Genomic DNA, 17301 nt, shown 5'->3' on the forward strand with positions numbered 1-17301 from the left:
GTTTACCTTCTTCATAAACTTGTTTTATGGCTCTCAGTTCTTCAGGTGTCCTTGAAGCAATAATTTCCGTCAGTACTTTTTCATCTGTCCCAGCTCCCTGTTTGGAAATTTATTTTTAATAGAGAACATATGCCAATAAGATGAAAGAGTTATTTTCCTAGAACAGATGTTACCCAAATTGCATAATTATATAAATATAATTATATAAACTATCCAACTTAATATTCCCTTCTTTATATACAAGTTCTATTAGTTACAAAATTAAAAAATTTCCAATTAATTTTCTCTCCAAAGACAATTTTATCCTTTTTTGTCTAATGAAAAACGTTTATTGCATGTATGTGATATATGACCCAAAAGAGATTATATAAATTTTTAATTTTATTCTAAATAGTTTCATTCTGAAGAGTTTAAAAGTAAAACATGTTAATGAAACATGAAATTAAGAAGACTGAAAGAGTAAAAATGAAAACTTTACATAAATTTACGTGGAGGAGCACTGATACTTAAACAATTGTATCTCAAAACATAAAGCCCCTGCCCTCAAATTAAGTTTTCCATGGAATTTCCAATTCTGTACCAAAGGAAATAATAAATGTAGCATTGCTTAGTAATTAGGAACTGGATCAGTACAAAGGAATTGAAACATGCTTTCTGGATTTTTGGAACGTACAGTTGACCTTTGAACAACGTGGAAGTTAGGGGCAATGACTACCTCCCAAGTCGAAAATCTGTGTATAATTTTTGACTCTCCAAAAACTTAACTACTAAGAGCCTACTACTGTGCGTCGGAAGCCTTACTGATAACATGAACAGTCGATTAAGACATGTTGTGTATGTTATATGCATTACAAATTGTATCCCTACAATAAAGATAGAAAAAAGAAATGATATTTAGAAAATCATAAGGAAGAGAAAAGACAGGAACTATACTGTACTGTAAAAAATCAGTATATGCATAGTTCAAACCTGTGTCATTCAAAGGTTAACTATAATTTTAGTTGGTTTTCTTTCTTCTGATGATAGAAGTCTATCTACACTGCTAAATTAGAAGCTACAAGCAATGATAGAGATGAACTTAGTTTTTAAAAATAGCATTATTCTCTTTATATCTCTGTTTCTTTTTCAAAAATCAAGCACAAGGGGCGCCTGGGTGGCTCAGTTGGTTAAGCAACTGCCTTCAGCTCAGGTCATGATCCCAGAGTCCTGGGATCGAGCCCCACATTGGGCTCCCTGCTTAGCGAGGAGTCTGCTTCTCCCTCTCACCCTACCCCCTCTTGTGGTCTCTCTCTCACTCTCTCTCTCAAATAAAATAAAATAAAATAAAATCTTAAAAAAAAAATCAAGCACTGAAAAACCTATGTTTATGCTCTGGCAGAATTTCAATTACTACTGACATTTCAGAAGTACTCCACAAAAAGGCTGTTTTTCAATAATCTGAGATTTTGTTTACTCCAAAAGAAGCACTGTGGGCAAATGAAGAGAATAAGCACAGAAAAGCTCCTAACTTGATAAGGCCTCTTCTCCCTTCACTCCATAAGTAAGAATCCCTGTTGTTAAATCTCCTTTTGCCCATTCAAAATCTACCACTGAGTGGCTCAGTCATTAAGCGTCTGCCTTCGGCTCAGGTCATGATCCCAGGGCCCTGGGATGGAGCCCCGCATCGCATCGGGCTCCCTGCTTGGCAGGAAGCCTGCTTCTCCCTCTCCTACTCCCCCTGCTTGTGTTCCCTCTCTTGCCGCGTCTCTCACTGCCGGATAAATAAAATCTTTAAAAAAAAAAAAAAATCTACCACTAATTGTACTACTTCCTGTCCCGTAAGTCTAAACAAATGTTTCAAAGTAGACATATTTATACAATATTCCAAACACCAGTCAAGGGAATATACATTTAGTTATTTGCTACAGTGAAATTATAATAAGATTATCAGCTACTATTTTGGTATTATATATACTATTTTAGTATTTACAAGTATAGGAAAGAAGGAAAGGGTATTAGAAAATCCTTCCTCTCTGAAAATTCTCTCTGTGGCGTTATTTTTTTAACCTAAAATGATTAACAATATTATTTCATAATCGGGCAACTTTCTATTTTAAAAGATAAAATACTTAACCTGTAACATTTTTTAACACATCTCAAAATTAGAAAACAGGCATGAAGATAAAATATAAAGAGCTGCAAAAAATATTAAAATTTTAAAAAGCCACTATTACTGAGTTAACTATACAAAAAGAGTAAATGACACACTTGTAATTTTCTCCCTCCTTTTCTTCTTATTGCCTCCTATGCAATTTTGTCCTCCAAGAAACCCTCACAGAAATAATTCAAAAATTTTAAGTGTAATTACCAACACAAAATAATAGTATTCATGACAAGAATGTTCCTCTCACTAATTCTTTTACCTTAAGAGCATGCTTCAGTTCATAGGCATCATAAAGCCGAGAAGGTTTCATCAGAGCCATGATTAATTTTTCAAATTTTCCAGTCAGTTCCGATTTCAGGTCATCCAGCAGGTCCTAAATTACAGAAAATACAAATCCGTGAACCAGGCAGAAATTTTAAGGAGATTCTTCTTAAATATAAAGCATAGCTCTTTGCACGAATGAATTATTTATGTTGCTATCTCCAAGCAGAAAAAAGGCATGTGAGTTAAACAAAACCCCAGTTTTGAATAATGTACTTTTGACATCTGACCTAAAGCTTAAGCTAAAACAAAGTCACTTATGTGTCAAAGTATTTGTTTTTAAGAAATGTTTTTCTGAATTTCAATAGTTAAAAAATGAATAAAAAATACGTTAAAGACAGTTTAAAAGTACTGTTTTGAGAAACATGTGTATCTTTAAAAACAATTTTCCCAAAATAAAATCATAAATGCATTTTTACAAATGACAAAATCTAGCCTATCATACCCAAACGAAATAATTTTTTCTCAATATTTATTAATATTCCAATACATAATGAATTATGTTTATAATTATGCTCCTGACTACCGAGAGACAGCTGCTACTACGGAGAAAATATAATTATGAAAAGAAAAGCAGTATTCCTTACCCATTCCAGTTTCAGCACATAGGAAACCAGAAACTATGTTCAGAATACTCTGTTTGTTTGCTTTGCATTTGTTTCTTAATTGATGAAAACAAATTTTCAGAATAACAAAATTGTTTGTTTTTCATATACACAGTAATTCATTTAAATAACAAATTTAATTTTTATTTGATCTGTTAATCAAATAAGAGCATTTAAATCAATGAACTAAAAACACATTTATTAAAATACCACTCCATGAGGAACCAAGAATGAAACTATGTCACAATAAAATAGACTATCATACAGGTTTGTATCTAGAAAATAGCTCACAAAACAATCCTGAGAAGGAAGCAGGCAAGAAGAGAGGCAGCTATCGCCATGGGATCTTTTGGCACTTTGGTAGCATCAAGCAAGAGAAAACAATTATGGGGATAAGTTGGGTGAACATTGTAAACCAATAGCTGATAATTAAGAAACTTAAAAAAATGGGGCGCCTGGGTGGCTCAGTCGTTAGGCGTTTGCCTTCGGCTCAGGTCGTGATCCCAGGGTCCTGGGATTGAGCCCTGCGCCGGACTCCCTGCTCCGCGGGAAGCCTGCTTCTCCCTCTCCCTCTCCCACTCCCCCTGCTTGTGTTCCCTCTCTCGCTGTGTCCCTCTCTGTCAAATAAATAAATAAAATCTTAAAAAAAAAACTTAAAAAGAGAAAAGGAATAGTAAAATCAGAATAACAGAATAAATAATGTTTACAAAGGAATATTCGTAGAGTTCAAACTAGCCTTAAACCATATCGGGGCTCTCACATTGTAATTTAGGATGAAGTGCAGTCTTACCCTGCCAAATAGAGTTTTAAAAGCCACGGCGATTTCCTGGCGCTGAGCATTACTTCGGGATGTCAACAGAGTCAAGATGCTCTCCTCATCAGTGCCTGCAATTTATGTTCGAAGAATTACATCTTGGCTCCCCCATACCCACTGTTTCAATAACCTTTGGGACCAGCGCCCCAGTCACTTTGATTCCTTACCTCATAAAATAGACTTATTAAATAATTCATTAAGCTACAAAATGCACAACATATAACATGTTATATTTTCAGTATAAACTATCCCCTATTCCTGATGTATTGTGAAGTAGGTAGAAAAATATTCCCGACTTTTTAAAAACTGAGTGCACCTAGTTTTTCTTGCAACAGATAGTTACTCAAACAATGGATATTCACAAGGCAGGTGTTGAGTGTTACAGGAGATTAAGAGAGAAGAAAGGTACAGACCCTGGTTTCAAATTACAATTTAGGGTGAAAAATACAAATACACAAGGACAACCTTGAGCTAAGGCAGAATGTTACAAGTGCTTCAGGAGAGGTCCAGGTGTTGAGTGGGGTTTCAGAGGAGGTTCTCTTAGCTGATAGGTGGAAGGACTTTTGGGAAAACTTCATGAAGAAGGTGACACCCAAAAGAGTCCTGAAGGATGGAAGGGTTTTATCAGGCATGATACAGGGAAAGAGGACAGGCCTTTAAAATGAGGGAAAGGCTCAGCAGTAGGAAAATACAGGGTTTTCACGAATAGCAGATAACCCAGCATGGTTGGGTCAGAGAACACATGGAATAGTAACATGAGCTGAGTCCGACAATGTGGGCTGGGATACTAAGGAAGGGCGTGCACGGCCAGAAAGCTAACGCTAATCTTGCTACAATGGAAATCTCACAAGATGTTCAGAATGGAGTGAGAAGGGATCAGAGCCAAGTCTGAAGAAGGTGGATCCCCACTCATGGACACTAGTATAGAAGGAGCCTGAGGACAGAAGATCAGTTCTGTGTAGAAATCCTCCAGATGAGAGGTTTATACGTGGCTAGAAAGGAGACTGGGGAAAGAGAAAATAGTTGAATGCAAGAGACCGCAGAACTAGACACCTGATTGGGCAAAGGGGACAAAGACCTGCACAGCTGATCACTCTCAGGAATGTCTGCTTATCTACTCGGTCAGCTACCTCCCAGGTAAAGCTGAAAAGCTAAAAAACAAAAAGGCCAAATTTAACTTCCTGATCAGTTGCAAAGATTGAATATGTCAGTCATAATTATTTTGTTACCTTCATGTATCTTCCCTCCTTTTATACATTTCAGTCGTAATTATTTTGTTACCTTCATGTATCTTCCCTCTTTTTATACATTTCAGATAAAATACTCTAAAATCAGTGACTTTTTGTTTGGAAAAACAAATGTCACGTGTTTGTTTGTTTAAGAACAAAAGGAAGGTTGAATTTACCCAGGCCTTTCATGGCCTTCCGAAGAGCTTCTGCATCAGCCCGCTCATCAAATCCAGGGAAGGCAACCACGGTGCCTTTAAGAGCCTGGGACAGGAAACACAGTGATATTATTCATGGCATGACCAGTACAGACAAAGCAAATAATAACAAAGCAAGCCATTGCTCTATATCATGTTCAGTCTTTAAATAAATTTACCATTTGATAACTCCATTTGAAATGGGAAGAGGACCACTTACAGTTTGGATTAGCAGAACCAATTCAGTGCATGAGCTATCCTGGTCCACCTGCAATACCATTAATGGGAAGGTCTGGCTTCCAAGGCCTTCGTCCCTTGGGCATTGCCCCCAGTGTCCATGCCCCGGTGACACCCCCAGATTCACAGAGGGCACTTCCTTGCAGGATTCCTTCAAGTCTCTTGCCACTTTGATCGAGGGCATGCTGAACCTGCATTGAAACTTGATGCCCTGCCCTAAGCACTCAACTCCAAGTGATATTTTTACTACATAACTTTTCATCTAGTCCTGTTTCTTTATATTTACTTAGGGATTTTATGATAACCTGGTAAAGCCTGAAAAAATATTTGGTAATTCATATGCCAAGTCTTTGAATTTAGAACTTTATAAAAGCAGGGACATCTGGGTGGCTCCATTAAGCGTCTGCCTTTCAGCTCAGGTCATGATCCCAGGGTCCTAGGATCCAGTGCCGTATCGGGGTGGGGGGTGGGGGTCCTTGCTCAGCAGGGGGCCTGCTTCTCCCTCTGCCTGCCCCTCCCCCTGCTTGTGCGCATGAGCTCTCTCTCTTTCTCTGACAAATAAATAAAATCTTTTTTAAAAAAACTTTATAAAAGTATATTGGAAGACATTCTTCATAAGCTTTGCTGTTATGCTTATTTTATCATATATGCAGTGCTTTATTTATTTATTTATTTATTTATTTATTTATCAGCGAGATTGAGAGCATGAGCAGGGGGAGTGGCAGGCAGATCAAGAAGCAGGCTCCCCACTGAGCAAGGAGCCCAGTGTGGGACTTGATCCCAGGACCCTGGGATCCTGACCTGGGTCAAAGGCAGACGCTTAACCAACTGAGCCACCCCGGCATCCCATGTAGTGCTTTTAATCATCGAAATATTTTAAGGCTTCCCCCTCAAAACCTGCAATATCATTAGTTCTTTAGAATCAGAAGGTTTTATGAATACTGAGTCCTAAATTTTTATCTTATGATAAAAGGAAGATCCCAGCATTAACTTTTACTAATAAATGGTTTTGAAGTCCTTCAAAACTCCTGTTAAGGTTCTATCTAAAACTGAAGAGGGGCGCCTGGGTGACTCAGTTGGTTGAGCATCTGACTCTTGGTTTTGGCTCAGATCATGATCTCAGGGTCATGAGATGGAACCCTAGGGCAGGCTCTGCACTCAGAGAGAAGTCTGCCTGAGATTCTCTCTCCCTCTCACTCTGCTCCTCCCACTGCTCACGTGGATTCACACTCACTCTCTCTCTCTCTAAAATAAATAAATAAATCTTTTTTTTATTTAAAAAATAAATAAAACTGAGGGAAAAACAGCTACAAGAGGGGAAGGGCTGAGAATACTTGTGTTGGTTTATAATCATGTGTGTTTTATTAGGAATGCATGGAAAGACAATCACCTACAAGGAAAAAATTTCTGGCAATTTCATGTGGTTCAACATAATTAAAAGAAACAGTAAGTTGAGAGAGAAATTGATACGATTTGAGAAAACAGTCCTCCAAAATTGGCATGGATTAGGAATGTCCTATCTCTCAGGTCAATCTGCAGTTTCCCTCTGTTTAGTGGAACCACTTCAAATTGATTATGAAGACACCATCAATATGTCATCATAAAAAGTGAATAAATACCACAGGTTCTCTCAGTGTGAGAACCTAGGACTGACATGACAGATAACTTAGTTCTCTTGTCTGTTTTTTCATTCACTTAATAACCATTTTTTGAATGCTTTCCACATGAGGACTATTGTACTACTCACTAGGAAAAAGTGATGATCTCTAAAAGTCAAGAGAACATGATAGGCACATAATCAAGTGCAGTAGAGTACACACATACAGGTTTCATCAGGGTACATATACACATAAAGGAGGGGCTGAGTTGGGAATAGTGGAAAGAGAAGATATCAGAAAAACTTCCCAAAAAATGTCTTGAAAGTTGCCTGTGATTTTCCAAGGCAGGTTCAAGAAAGTAGAGAAGTACAGGAAGGTATAATCCAGCGTGCATAGAAACATGAAAGAACTAAAAAATCTGGTGCTTTGGACAAAGGATTAAGAGTTTGAACAGACTGAAGCAAACAGTAAGTATGAAGAGAAAAGCAAATGGTGGTCATGGTGGGAAGTAAGGAGGAGCTGCATGGCCATGCTAAGAAGTGCCAACTTCATCCTGTAGGCAAGGGAAAGTCATTAGGGGACATTTCAGTAGGGAAGAACAATGTCGACTGTGCCCAGTAATATTACTGGGGCAGCAGTGGAGACAATGGAATGGACTAGGCAAGAGTGGAGACAGGAAGGCTGTTGTAAAAACAACTAACCAAGGAAGAAGACAGGACCTGATCCAAGTCAGGAGCGGTGGTAATGGAAAAGAGAAGACAGAGAGGAACAGAACCAAGGCAGAAGGGAACCAATTAGGATGATTCCTTTTTTGTAAAGGCAATAGGATTGCGTTTCTCCCCAGAAGGTATACTGGAAGAGAAGCAGGCTTTGTCAGTTACCAGAGTACGTAAGTGGTCAGTGGAGCTGTGTGAGGAGGCTATCACAAAAGGCAATGTTAGTGGGGTGGCAAGGAGAACCAGCAGAGAAGGGAAGGTCCCCTACAATCAGAATGGCAGCTAAGGGGCGCCTGGGTGGCTCAGTCGGTTAAGCGTCCAACTCTTGATCTCAGCTCAGGTCTCAATCTCAGGGTCATGAGTTCAAGCCCCTGCACTGGGCACCTAATACTTGCTCAGTGTGTCAATGAGCCAAGCACAGTGTTCAGAGCTTCACATGGATCATCTCATTTTACAGGTGAAGAAACACATTGGCTTAAGAAATGTTTGGAGAATCATCCAAGGGACCATCAAGCAAGTAGCAGAGCCAGTACCTGAAGACAGGCCATGGAACTGCAGGCTATTAATCATGGTGCATAGCCTCCCAAAAACAAAAAGGAAATCTCCAAAAAGGGTTGTGATGGCATGGAAAAGCCAAAGGGGAAAAAATGTTCCAGGAAGAAAAGAAGAAAAGGCAGTGTCCAGTATCACAGAGAAGTCAAACAGGAGGTGAGAGCAAAAGGGTCCAGCGGACTTGATAACGAGGTCTTTGATGGTGGTAAAAAGCATGACTGGAGAACACCAAAAAAGTGAATTGTGAGGCAAAGCAGCTCCATGAACTCCGATTTTACAAATGATGTTTTTTTTTTCTTTCAAAAACTCACTTTAAAAAAAAATACTTTATCCAGTTTATAGGCTATGGAGTTGCTAGTAGATCAAGAGGTTAAGAACAGAGGAGACAAGAGAGATTTGCCTTAAAAAGACATCTGACCGCTAAGACTGAAGGAAATGAGGTGAAAGATGGAAGGAAGTATCCTCAGAATCTCAGCGACTGACTATGAAGAAGAAATAACTGCCGATTGTATTTTTGAGAGCTTTCTAGAAATTGGGAAACACGTGCTACATTCCACATGATCCAAGTCACTGTCAAAGCTAGCCAAAGCCACGTAGTGGTAGTTAGGGACCAGAAGTGAATCACAGATGTGAGTCACAAGGGCAGAAACCTTGTTTGGACGTCCTGTCCAAACCCCATCCCAGTCCACACAAAACTGTCTGCACTGGGTAAATGTGACTTTCCATGACTCATGCTAGAGGGCTTCTCCTTTTTCCTATAGCCCCACTAGCCTCAAGCTAAACATTTATACCTTACCCAGGTTAATTCCAACTGTGAGTGGGTACTGCTTCCCTTCCCCCATCCCGAGTTCCTCGTCAGTTACCTTCACTCCCTGCCACCAAGGTCTTCTCAAGTGCATTAGCATATATTCTCAGACCATACATGGCCAAAATATGTAATTCACTCTTTTAACTCTCACCTTCAAAATTATCCACTCTCCTAGCTCTATAATTTTGTAGGCTTTTTTTGTTCCTTTATGCTAAATGAGAAAGTTCTTTACCGTCAAGGACTAGGTGTGCCAAAATAAAATGAACATAATTAAGCCAAAAAAAAAAAAAAAACAAGTGAAGGGTTGCTTTTCTAGACAGAATTTAAAGAAACGGGAAAACAACAACAGAAACAACAACTTCAAATTTAAAGATGAGAAAACATTCACCTGTCTGGAACCTTTTAAACTGAAGCCTTCCTGAAGGCTCAGAAGAGAACGAAACCCTCTTTAAATCCGTCTTCCAGTTTAAGGAAATCAATACTTAATCAAACACCTACCCAGCATTCCTCATAATACTAATTAGGAAGCCAGACACCAGGAAGCAAACCACTACAGCTGAGCAACTGCTAAGCGGCCACAGGGTGATTTTTAAGTATGGTTCTTCTGAGGCTCAGGCTTGACAAAAATCCTCTGGAGGCTGCCCAGAAAGGTGGGGAACGGGGATGTCCAATGGCAGAACTCTGCCTTCACTCCCCAGCCAGAGCAGTTCAGGTCTTATCTGATGTACACAGGACAGGCCCCTTAATATTTCCTGTGATAATGCATCCTACTGAGGAGCAAAGAAAAAAAAATTAAAAGTCACTGTACCAAGAAAAATAAAATGAGCAAGAAAGGAGGGGAAAACCAGCATGATATGATTATGATCAAAGTTGCAAGGTAAAATAAATATCAGAAGAAAAAAAAAAACCTAGAATCTCCAAGAGGACTGAGGGGTATAAACACAGACAACAGGGGGTGAGAAATAAGATCTCAAGCCCTAATTCTTACCCTTGCTCCAAATTTATCAAAAAAGGTGAAAGTTAAGTTCAAAGCCTTAAATTCAAATTGGTTTTTAACCGTTACCTTGACCCCTTTCTTAAAATCAAGTGTAAGAGGGGAAAAGTATCACTATAAATAATTTAAGTTCTACGCATAAAGGTAGAAAAGAAGTTTTGAAAACGAAATAAAGGTTTTGTCAGTATGATTTAGGTTTTTGTTGTTTCTTTAATGCTCCCATGACTATGACTCCCTGCCAGTGTAAGAATGCCTTCCCTTGGCAAATACCAACAAATGGAAAGTTAAACTGTCCATGAATAATGGTGATGCCTTGAGTTAGTTAAAGTGGGCAAATGCATTAGCCTCCAATGAGTACACATTTGAGGTGGGGAATGGGGGGGTGGGGGTTCTGTTTTACCTAACTGTTCAATTGGGCATTCTACAAATAGTACTTGAAAAGCTGTATCACTACCCAATTCGTTAACCAATGCTTCAGGAAACAAGCTTAGAGACTTCTCATATTAAAGAAGACTGTGCATGGATTCACAACTTTTTTTTCCTTTTGTTTCTAAACAAGGGGCAGAAATCTAATAAACATGGCTGGTCCTACACAAAGGTAAGAAATGTTAGCCTCAAATCATTTTTAGTTGTAGGAAGAGGAATAATACATAAATAAATGACCTACAGAGATGAAAGAGGATTTAAAGATCATATATACCCTGCTGCTTACTAGACAGCACCTCCTAAATGTTTTATACGGAACTCAAATTCAACAAATCCACTACGAACTCTACCTACTCCCCCCACCTCAAACCTGTATTCCTTTCTCAGAGAAAAACACAAATCAACCACTCAGTCAAGCAAGCTATTCATCTTGACCCTGACCAGACCCTTCACCACCAACGACCACCCCACTCATGCACCCAATCTGCCTACTCTTCTGACAGTCCCCTCCTATCTCAAGTCCCAGCCACTGCCTAGTTTGTCTTTAAGATTTCACTGGGATTGTAGCGGCAGATTCCTAAGTGGTCTTCCACTATTCCACTTCTCTCTCCTTCCCTCCCACCTCCTGCACCATCATGCAGTTTCTGCTGCCCTCAGAAATGCAACATCACACCGGCACCAGGGTGATCTTGGTTAAATGCAAGCCTAACCATGGCACACCCCAACTTAAAATTCTTTGATAGCTTCCCTCACCTACAAAATGGTTCATATTCTTTAGCTCTTTCTGGCATCCTTGTCCAAGGCAGGGCTCCATCTCCCCACCTGACCGCTTCACTCCAGCAATACCATCTTGCCTGTGGCTCCTGGCCAGGCCAAACTCCTTTATACCTCTGAGAATTCACCCTGGCTGGTGTTGCCTCTGCATATAATGCCTTTCCTCCTTGGCCCCCCGACCACTGCCAGGTAAGTGACCTCAGTTTTCTCTTCTGTGAAATTGAAACAGTAATACTGATTTCCGAAATTGTACTGTGAGCACTAAATAATGCATACAATGGACTTAGCAATGCATCTGTTATACCAATACATTTTTGTCCCATTTCCTTTTTTATTTCCCATGTCTTAACAATACCTGGTGCATAGTGGGAACTCAAAAGCTTCATCCATTCATAAATGCACGCACGTATGGGAAGTAAAGAGAACAGTTAGGAACAGGTGTCCAAAGAAATGATGTCAACTGGAATATGCACTCATTCCAGTAAATCAACTGCATACAGGTTTACATATTATATAAACTACTAAACTGAAAGGACGGGTCCAAAAAAAAAAAAGAATTTAAGCAAAGGTCTTAGGAGCACTAACTTTTGTAAAGATCAACTAATGTGTTTGTAAAGTTTTAGAATAGTATACAGGTTATATGAATAAAATTTATTTCAGAAATTGATCTATAAAATATTTTATTTCTACCATTTTAAATTTCTAAGTCACTAAAGAGGAGAAAACCACAGACTGCCCAACTCTCACTAGCTCTCCAACTGTGTCCAAAGTTACCAGATCTAGATAAGGGAATTAAGATTTGCTGAATGCCAATGAATTGCTCAGTGGCTTCCCAAGCAGCCAAGCAGTTTTGGGTCTAGTTCTCAGCATTCAAAATGTAAACAAGAGTCAGAGGTATCAGGAACTGAGAGACACTAACCCAAAGCAGTATAGGTAATCCTGATCTAAGATCCCCAGAGAGCTCTCTAAAGAGAGAGTTGACCTTAAAGTGAATGGCATGAAAAGATACAATCAGTATCTGGTCAACTCCTCTAGAATGAACCTCATCTCTAATCTATTTATTTACATTGATCCTGCTTGTTCTGCACAGGCACTTTATATATCACAGTACAATGATTTCAAACCAACCAAAAAAATGTCTAAGCAAACCTTGCACAATGTATGTACGGAGGAGAGAAATCTGATGTTCATGAAGTTTCCAGTGAAAAATTATGTTGCCTGATTTTGCTTCATGACATTCCTGCTGCTTTAAATATATTAACTCTATAAACATTATAAAGCTAAGTTCAGATTGCCCAAAATCTATCTTTTAAAGAAAAATTATTTGTTTATTTGAGAGAGTGGCAGGGACAGAGCATGAGGAGGGGGGAGGGGCAGACAGAGAGGGAGCTGCAGATTCCCAGCTGAGCAGGGAGTGCAATGAGGCAGGGCTCCCATCCTGGGATTCTGGAATTATGACCTGAGCCAAAGGCAAATGCTTAACCAACTGAGCCACCCAGGTGCCTCCCCAAAATCTATCCTTTTAAAGTTTGATTATCATAAACAAAATTAGACAGACTCGAATTATAATGTATTAAATGGATCATTCATCTTTGAAATATGGCCGACTCCTAATTTTTCCAAACCAAGGAATACAGAAGTACAGAATGTACTTTTAAGTTCCTAAAATAAATTAGAATACCTGTGAAATAATTTGGCTCTAGCTAAATAGTGAGATTTTAAAAACCCGCATGAGCAAGTTAAGCAGTAAGAGAGAAACAGGTCAGGACCCAGTTTAAGAAATCCAACCCAAAGTATGGTCAAGTCAAATTGAGAAAAATGACCCTAAAAACTAATTTTTAAAAAAAAGTCTCATTTATATAATCACAAGTTGACTGTTGGAAGAAAAAGATGAAAGGATTCAAAAAATATTATACTCTATATAGAGAATTCAGGCAATTAACAGCTCTTTGGCCATTCCTTAGTAAGTATCTTGAACTAGCTTGTACCCAAATTTAGTACATTAGAAAACGTTACTGATCCAATAATCATAATAATTTATCATTCATTTAGCAAAGTTTATTCCAAAACAATACGGATGCTGTGGTTCCAAATCAGATAAATACAAAACCATTCAAATGAATGATTTCAAAGGTAAAAAAGAAATAAATATTGTCCGGGAACTGTTTACATGCAGGTACATTTGTAATTCTTATTTTTCTTGCGTGTCATGGAAAAGATACAGTTAACCAGTGTGTTATCTTTGAGAAAGACTGGGAAGCCTCATGTTAGACTACTTCTCTCCATAATAATAGTCAACTGGTAGACCCCCACATGTTTCAGTGCTAGTGGATGAGGATCAGGACCAGAAAGAGAAGGGCAGAGTTCAAGGGGTGGTTATTCCACAAATACCCCCAGCTCTGAATGTATTTACTCACCATGATAATATAAATCACTTTTTATGTAGTTCACAATATCTGTTATGGATTTGTCCACCTATACTGACATCATTAGGGTAAAATTTTAAGAATTTGCAATGATATGAATTATATTAATTATGAGATAAAACTTATAATTTATTTATATAACAAACAAAAAATATTAATATAAATATACACAAGAGTATAAAATATCCCTAGTGATATTTTTCATATAAAAACAGAAACTCCAACTATCTATCGAAGATCAATCAGTCAGTGCTTTCTCTTTAAATTCTTAACAAGATGGTCATGCCCACAAGCTACATATACAATTGATTCCTGGATCTTTGCAGGCTGTGACTGGCAGGGTGGTCCCAAGGTCAAGTAAAAAGACAAAACACTGGTAGGGGAGGTACAGTTTATAAACATGAAGAATTACTGCTGTGGAAGTCTACACTTTCATTCTTCAATAAATAAGAGACAATATTTAATGATACGTTTTAAATGGCTGAAAGATGCACCTCTAAGTCTCAGGCATCTGATTTCACTGCTCTCCAAATGGCCAGAGTGGAGGTCTCTGGTTCCCATAACCACAGGTCAACAAAACACACTACCATAGAAACCGTTTGAAACCTAACACTGAAACTACTTCAGCTTTCCTACCATTACACTGGGGTCCAAGGGAATTTTTTTTTAAAGATTTAATTTATTTATTTGACAGAGAGAGATAGACAGCACAAGTAGGTAGAGCGGCAGGCAGAGGGAAGGGGAGAAGCAGGCTCCAGGCTGAGCAAAGACAAGAAAGTGGGGCTCAATCCCAGGACCCCGGGATCATGACCCAAGCCAAAGGCAGCCACTTAACTGAGCCACCCAAGTGCCCCGGGAATTTTTTGACAGTAAAACTGCAAGTCCTTAATGTGCGCATTCTGCATCCCACCAAATGTGTAAGTATAAAAACAACAAAACTCTATCTTAATGTTAATATTTTAACAAAATTTGGGGACGCCTGGGTGGCTCAGTCATTAAGCGTCTACCTTCGCTCAGGTCCTGATCCCAGGGTCCTGGGATAGAGCCCCGCATCAGGCTCCCTACTCCACACCGGAAACCTGCTTCTCCCTCTCCCATTCCCCCTGCTTGTGTTCCCTCTCTCACTGTGTCTCTGCCAAATAAGTAAAATCTTTAAAAACAAAAACAAAAACAAAAACCTTTTAACAAAATGTTTTACTTCCATGGTTTCCAAGGAGAACTAATAACAAAGTGCAAAATTCAACACTGTATCTTTCTTAACATTATTTGTAACTTTTATGATGACTAAACACTGTGGTTTTGATAGAAAACAGTCCTGGAGTTGTACTGTGATAGAGATCATGCACCCAATTCTATCATGAAAACCACCATTCTCCCAGGTTTTGTATATATAACATCCTTTACACTTTCCACAGCTCGAAATTATTAATGTCCACAATTGGAAAAGCGTGTTCGTTTGTGCTATCTGGAGTCTACATAATTAGAAGGAATTGATTGAAAAACTTCAGACATCACTGGGTCAACTTACAAAAGAGATTCAAGAAACAGCCAAATGAGCAAGAATAAAGGGAATTATTCTTTGATGCCTGATCAGTCATCATTTACATCACCACACCAGCATATCAAGATAAGAAAAACGACTCTTAGTGAAGGAAACTTAATTCCACATAAAAGTATCCTTTATACGGGGAAGAACCTAAACCAAAGTTTCCATTTGAAGTAACAGGAGAATTGGTTTATTGTAATGTTTCCTAAGTGCAAAAGAGGAAGTAAGAATGGAAGCACTGTAGAAATTTAATAAAGTTACCAGGTCATCATAATCCTCCCAAGTTCTCTTGGAAAGGACCCTGAAACTTTACTCAATTTTGATAAGTCAGTTTTGTTTGTTTTGTTTTGATTTAATAAATGAAGAGTATAAAGAGAGGGCATTGTCTGAGCAGTTAAAATACTGGTTTTCAAAAAATTATCTGGACTCTGACAAGCCAGTTTGATTGCCGAGATCTGTAAAATTAGTTTTGAGGTGGAGTTGTTAGCACTGATATTTTATTCACAAAATACTGTACAACACGGTCGGTTTTTTTTTTTAATATGAATGATTTTTTTCTTTCTGGTATTTTTGACAAATGTTAAGCGCAAAAAAAGACCAATATTAGGTAACCAAGTTCTGAAACAATCCCAAGGCACATTCAATTTAGAACTCGTTTCACGAGTTACTTAAGAAACGCCGCTCTTCTGTTTAATCTTTTGCGGGGCGGGGTGGGGGGGGAAGCAGTGCCTACAAGGAACAGTTCCTTTCAGTAAAATTGGGTTGAGCAACTGGAAAAAGCTCACTAGAGCGCTGCTGGAAAAAGCCATGCCCACTTGTAGTATTTAAATAATACAGGAAAAGGCAGGGAAAGGAGGGGAAGGGAGGAGAAAGGAGGGGAAGGGAGGGGAAGGGAGGCGAAGGCGGGGGAAAGGAAGAGGAGAGGAAAGAAGGAAGGAAGGAAGGAAAGAAGGCAGGCATGCAAAGAAAGAAAAAGAAAGACATGGAAAAAAAACGCGTTCGTCTCACTTGACCGCTAAGAGCTTTTCCTGCTCTGGTTCTAATTTTAGCGGTTCTTTGGATTTGGGGGAGGGCGCATTTTTACACATTCACTCACAAAAAGGGAAGGCACACAAATCCGGCCACGTCACCGGCTGCTGTGCCCCACCGGCTGCTTCGGAGCAGGTTCCGGCGGGCACTGGACGGGAAGAAGCCGAGGACACAGAAAAGGGGTTGGAGGGGGGAGCAACGAAAGGAGAAACAAGAAAGGTGTAACAGATTTATCGAAGGCAGATTTTGTTCACTCCTAAACTTTTTTGGCTTTCAGACAAATTCTAGAACTCCCTTGACACAGGGAACAAAGTTGGCAAATAACGAGCGCTGCGCCAGGGGCGCACGGCCCTACCTGTGCCATGGCGACTGCTCAGGTCAGGAGAAGGCGATGCAAAACTGCAAGACAAGAGAGACACCGCGGGTTAGCGAGCCGCAGACCGGTCCTCCCCGCAGCTCCTCTCTCCGGACGCAGCCCCGACCCCCGGCTAGGCGACCACTCACCCGAGGGTGACAGAAGGACCTAAGTGCCCCGAACCTCCCAGAAAGCGGCGGAGCGCGGGGCGGCGGCGCGCAGGGGAGGGTAGGGATGCGAGCAGAATAGGCTCCAGACAGCGGCTCTCAGCCCACTCCAAGCAACGGAAACACCACCCGCCCCTCCCCGCCCCGCCCCCCGCGCAGCCTGCCCCGCGAGCCGGGCCCGCCCCTTCCCCGGCCTCAGTGCGCCTGCGTGGGACACTGCTCGTCTTAGTCCCCGCAGCCTGGGTGGGGCCGGGTGGCCTCTACTCTGGAAGCGGGAGAAGGAGCAGCTCCCGAAGGGCCGCCGCAGGACTGCCTTGTGCTCACGCAGCGGGAAGGGCGTGGGGGCTCTGTCCAGGACTCTGGGTTT

The 17301-nt window shown here is 40.0% G+C and overlaps 1 protein-coding gene across 2 annotated transcripts in view; it reads right to left on the reverse strand.

The window, feature by feature from the left end:
* The window catches only part of ANXA5 (annexin A5), a 31056-nt gene extending 13983 nt beyond the window's left edge, over positions 1-17073 (reverse strand). The window contains exons 1-6 of one of the 2 annotated variants that reach the window (XM_027599985.1): positions 16917-17073; positions 16768-16811; positions 5289-5373; positions 3860-3954; positions 2403-2516; positions 7-97 (exon numbers count right to left, since the gene is read on the reverse strand). In XM_027599985.1, the coding sequence (XP_027455786.1) occupies positions 7-97; positions 2403-2516; positions 3860-3954; positions 5289-5373; positions 16768-16776 (394 nt within the window). In that variant the 5' untranslated portion in view covers positions 16777-16811; positions 16917-17073. The remainder of the gene's footprint in view (positions 1-6; positions 98-2402; positions 2517-3859; positions 3955-5288; positions 5374-16767; positions 16812-16916) is intronic. The other variant, XM_027599983.1, reaches the window with a different exon arrangement.
* Between the last annotated feature and the right edge of the window lie 228 nt (positions 17074-17301).

Source organism: Zalophus californianus, chromosome 2, assembly GCF_009762305.2.
Source record: "Zalophus californianus isolate mZalCal1 chromosome 2, mZalCal1.pri.v2, whole genome shotgun sequence".
NCBI lineage: Eukaryota > Metazoa > Chordata > Mammalia > Carnivora > Otariidae > Zalophus > Zalophus californianus.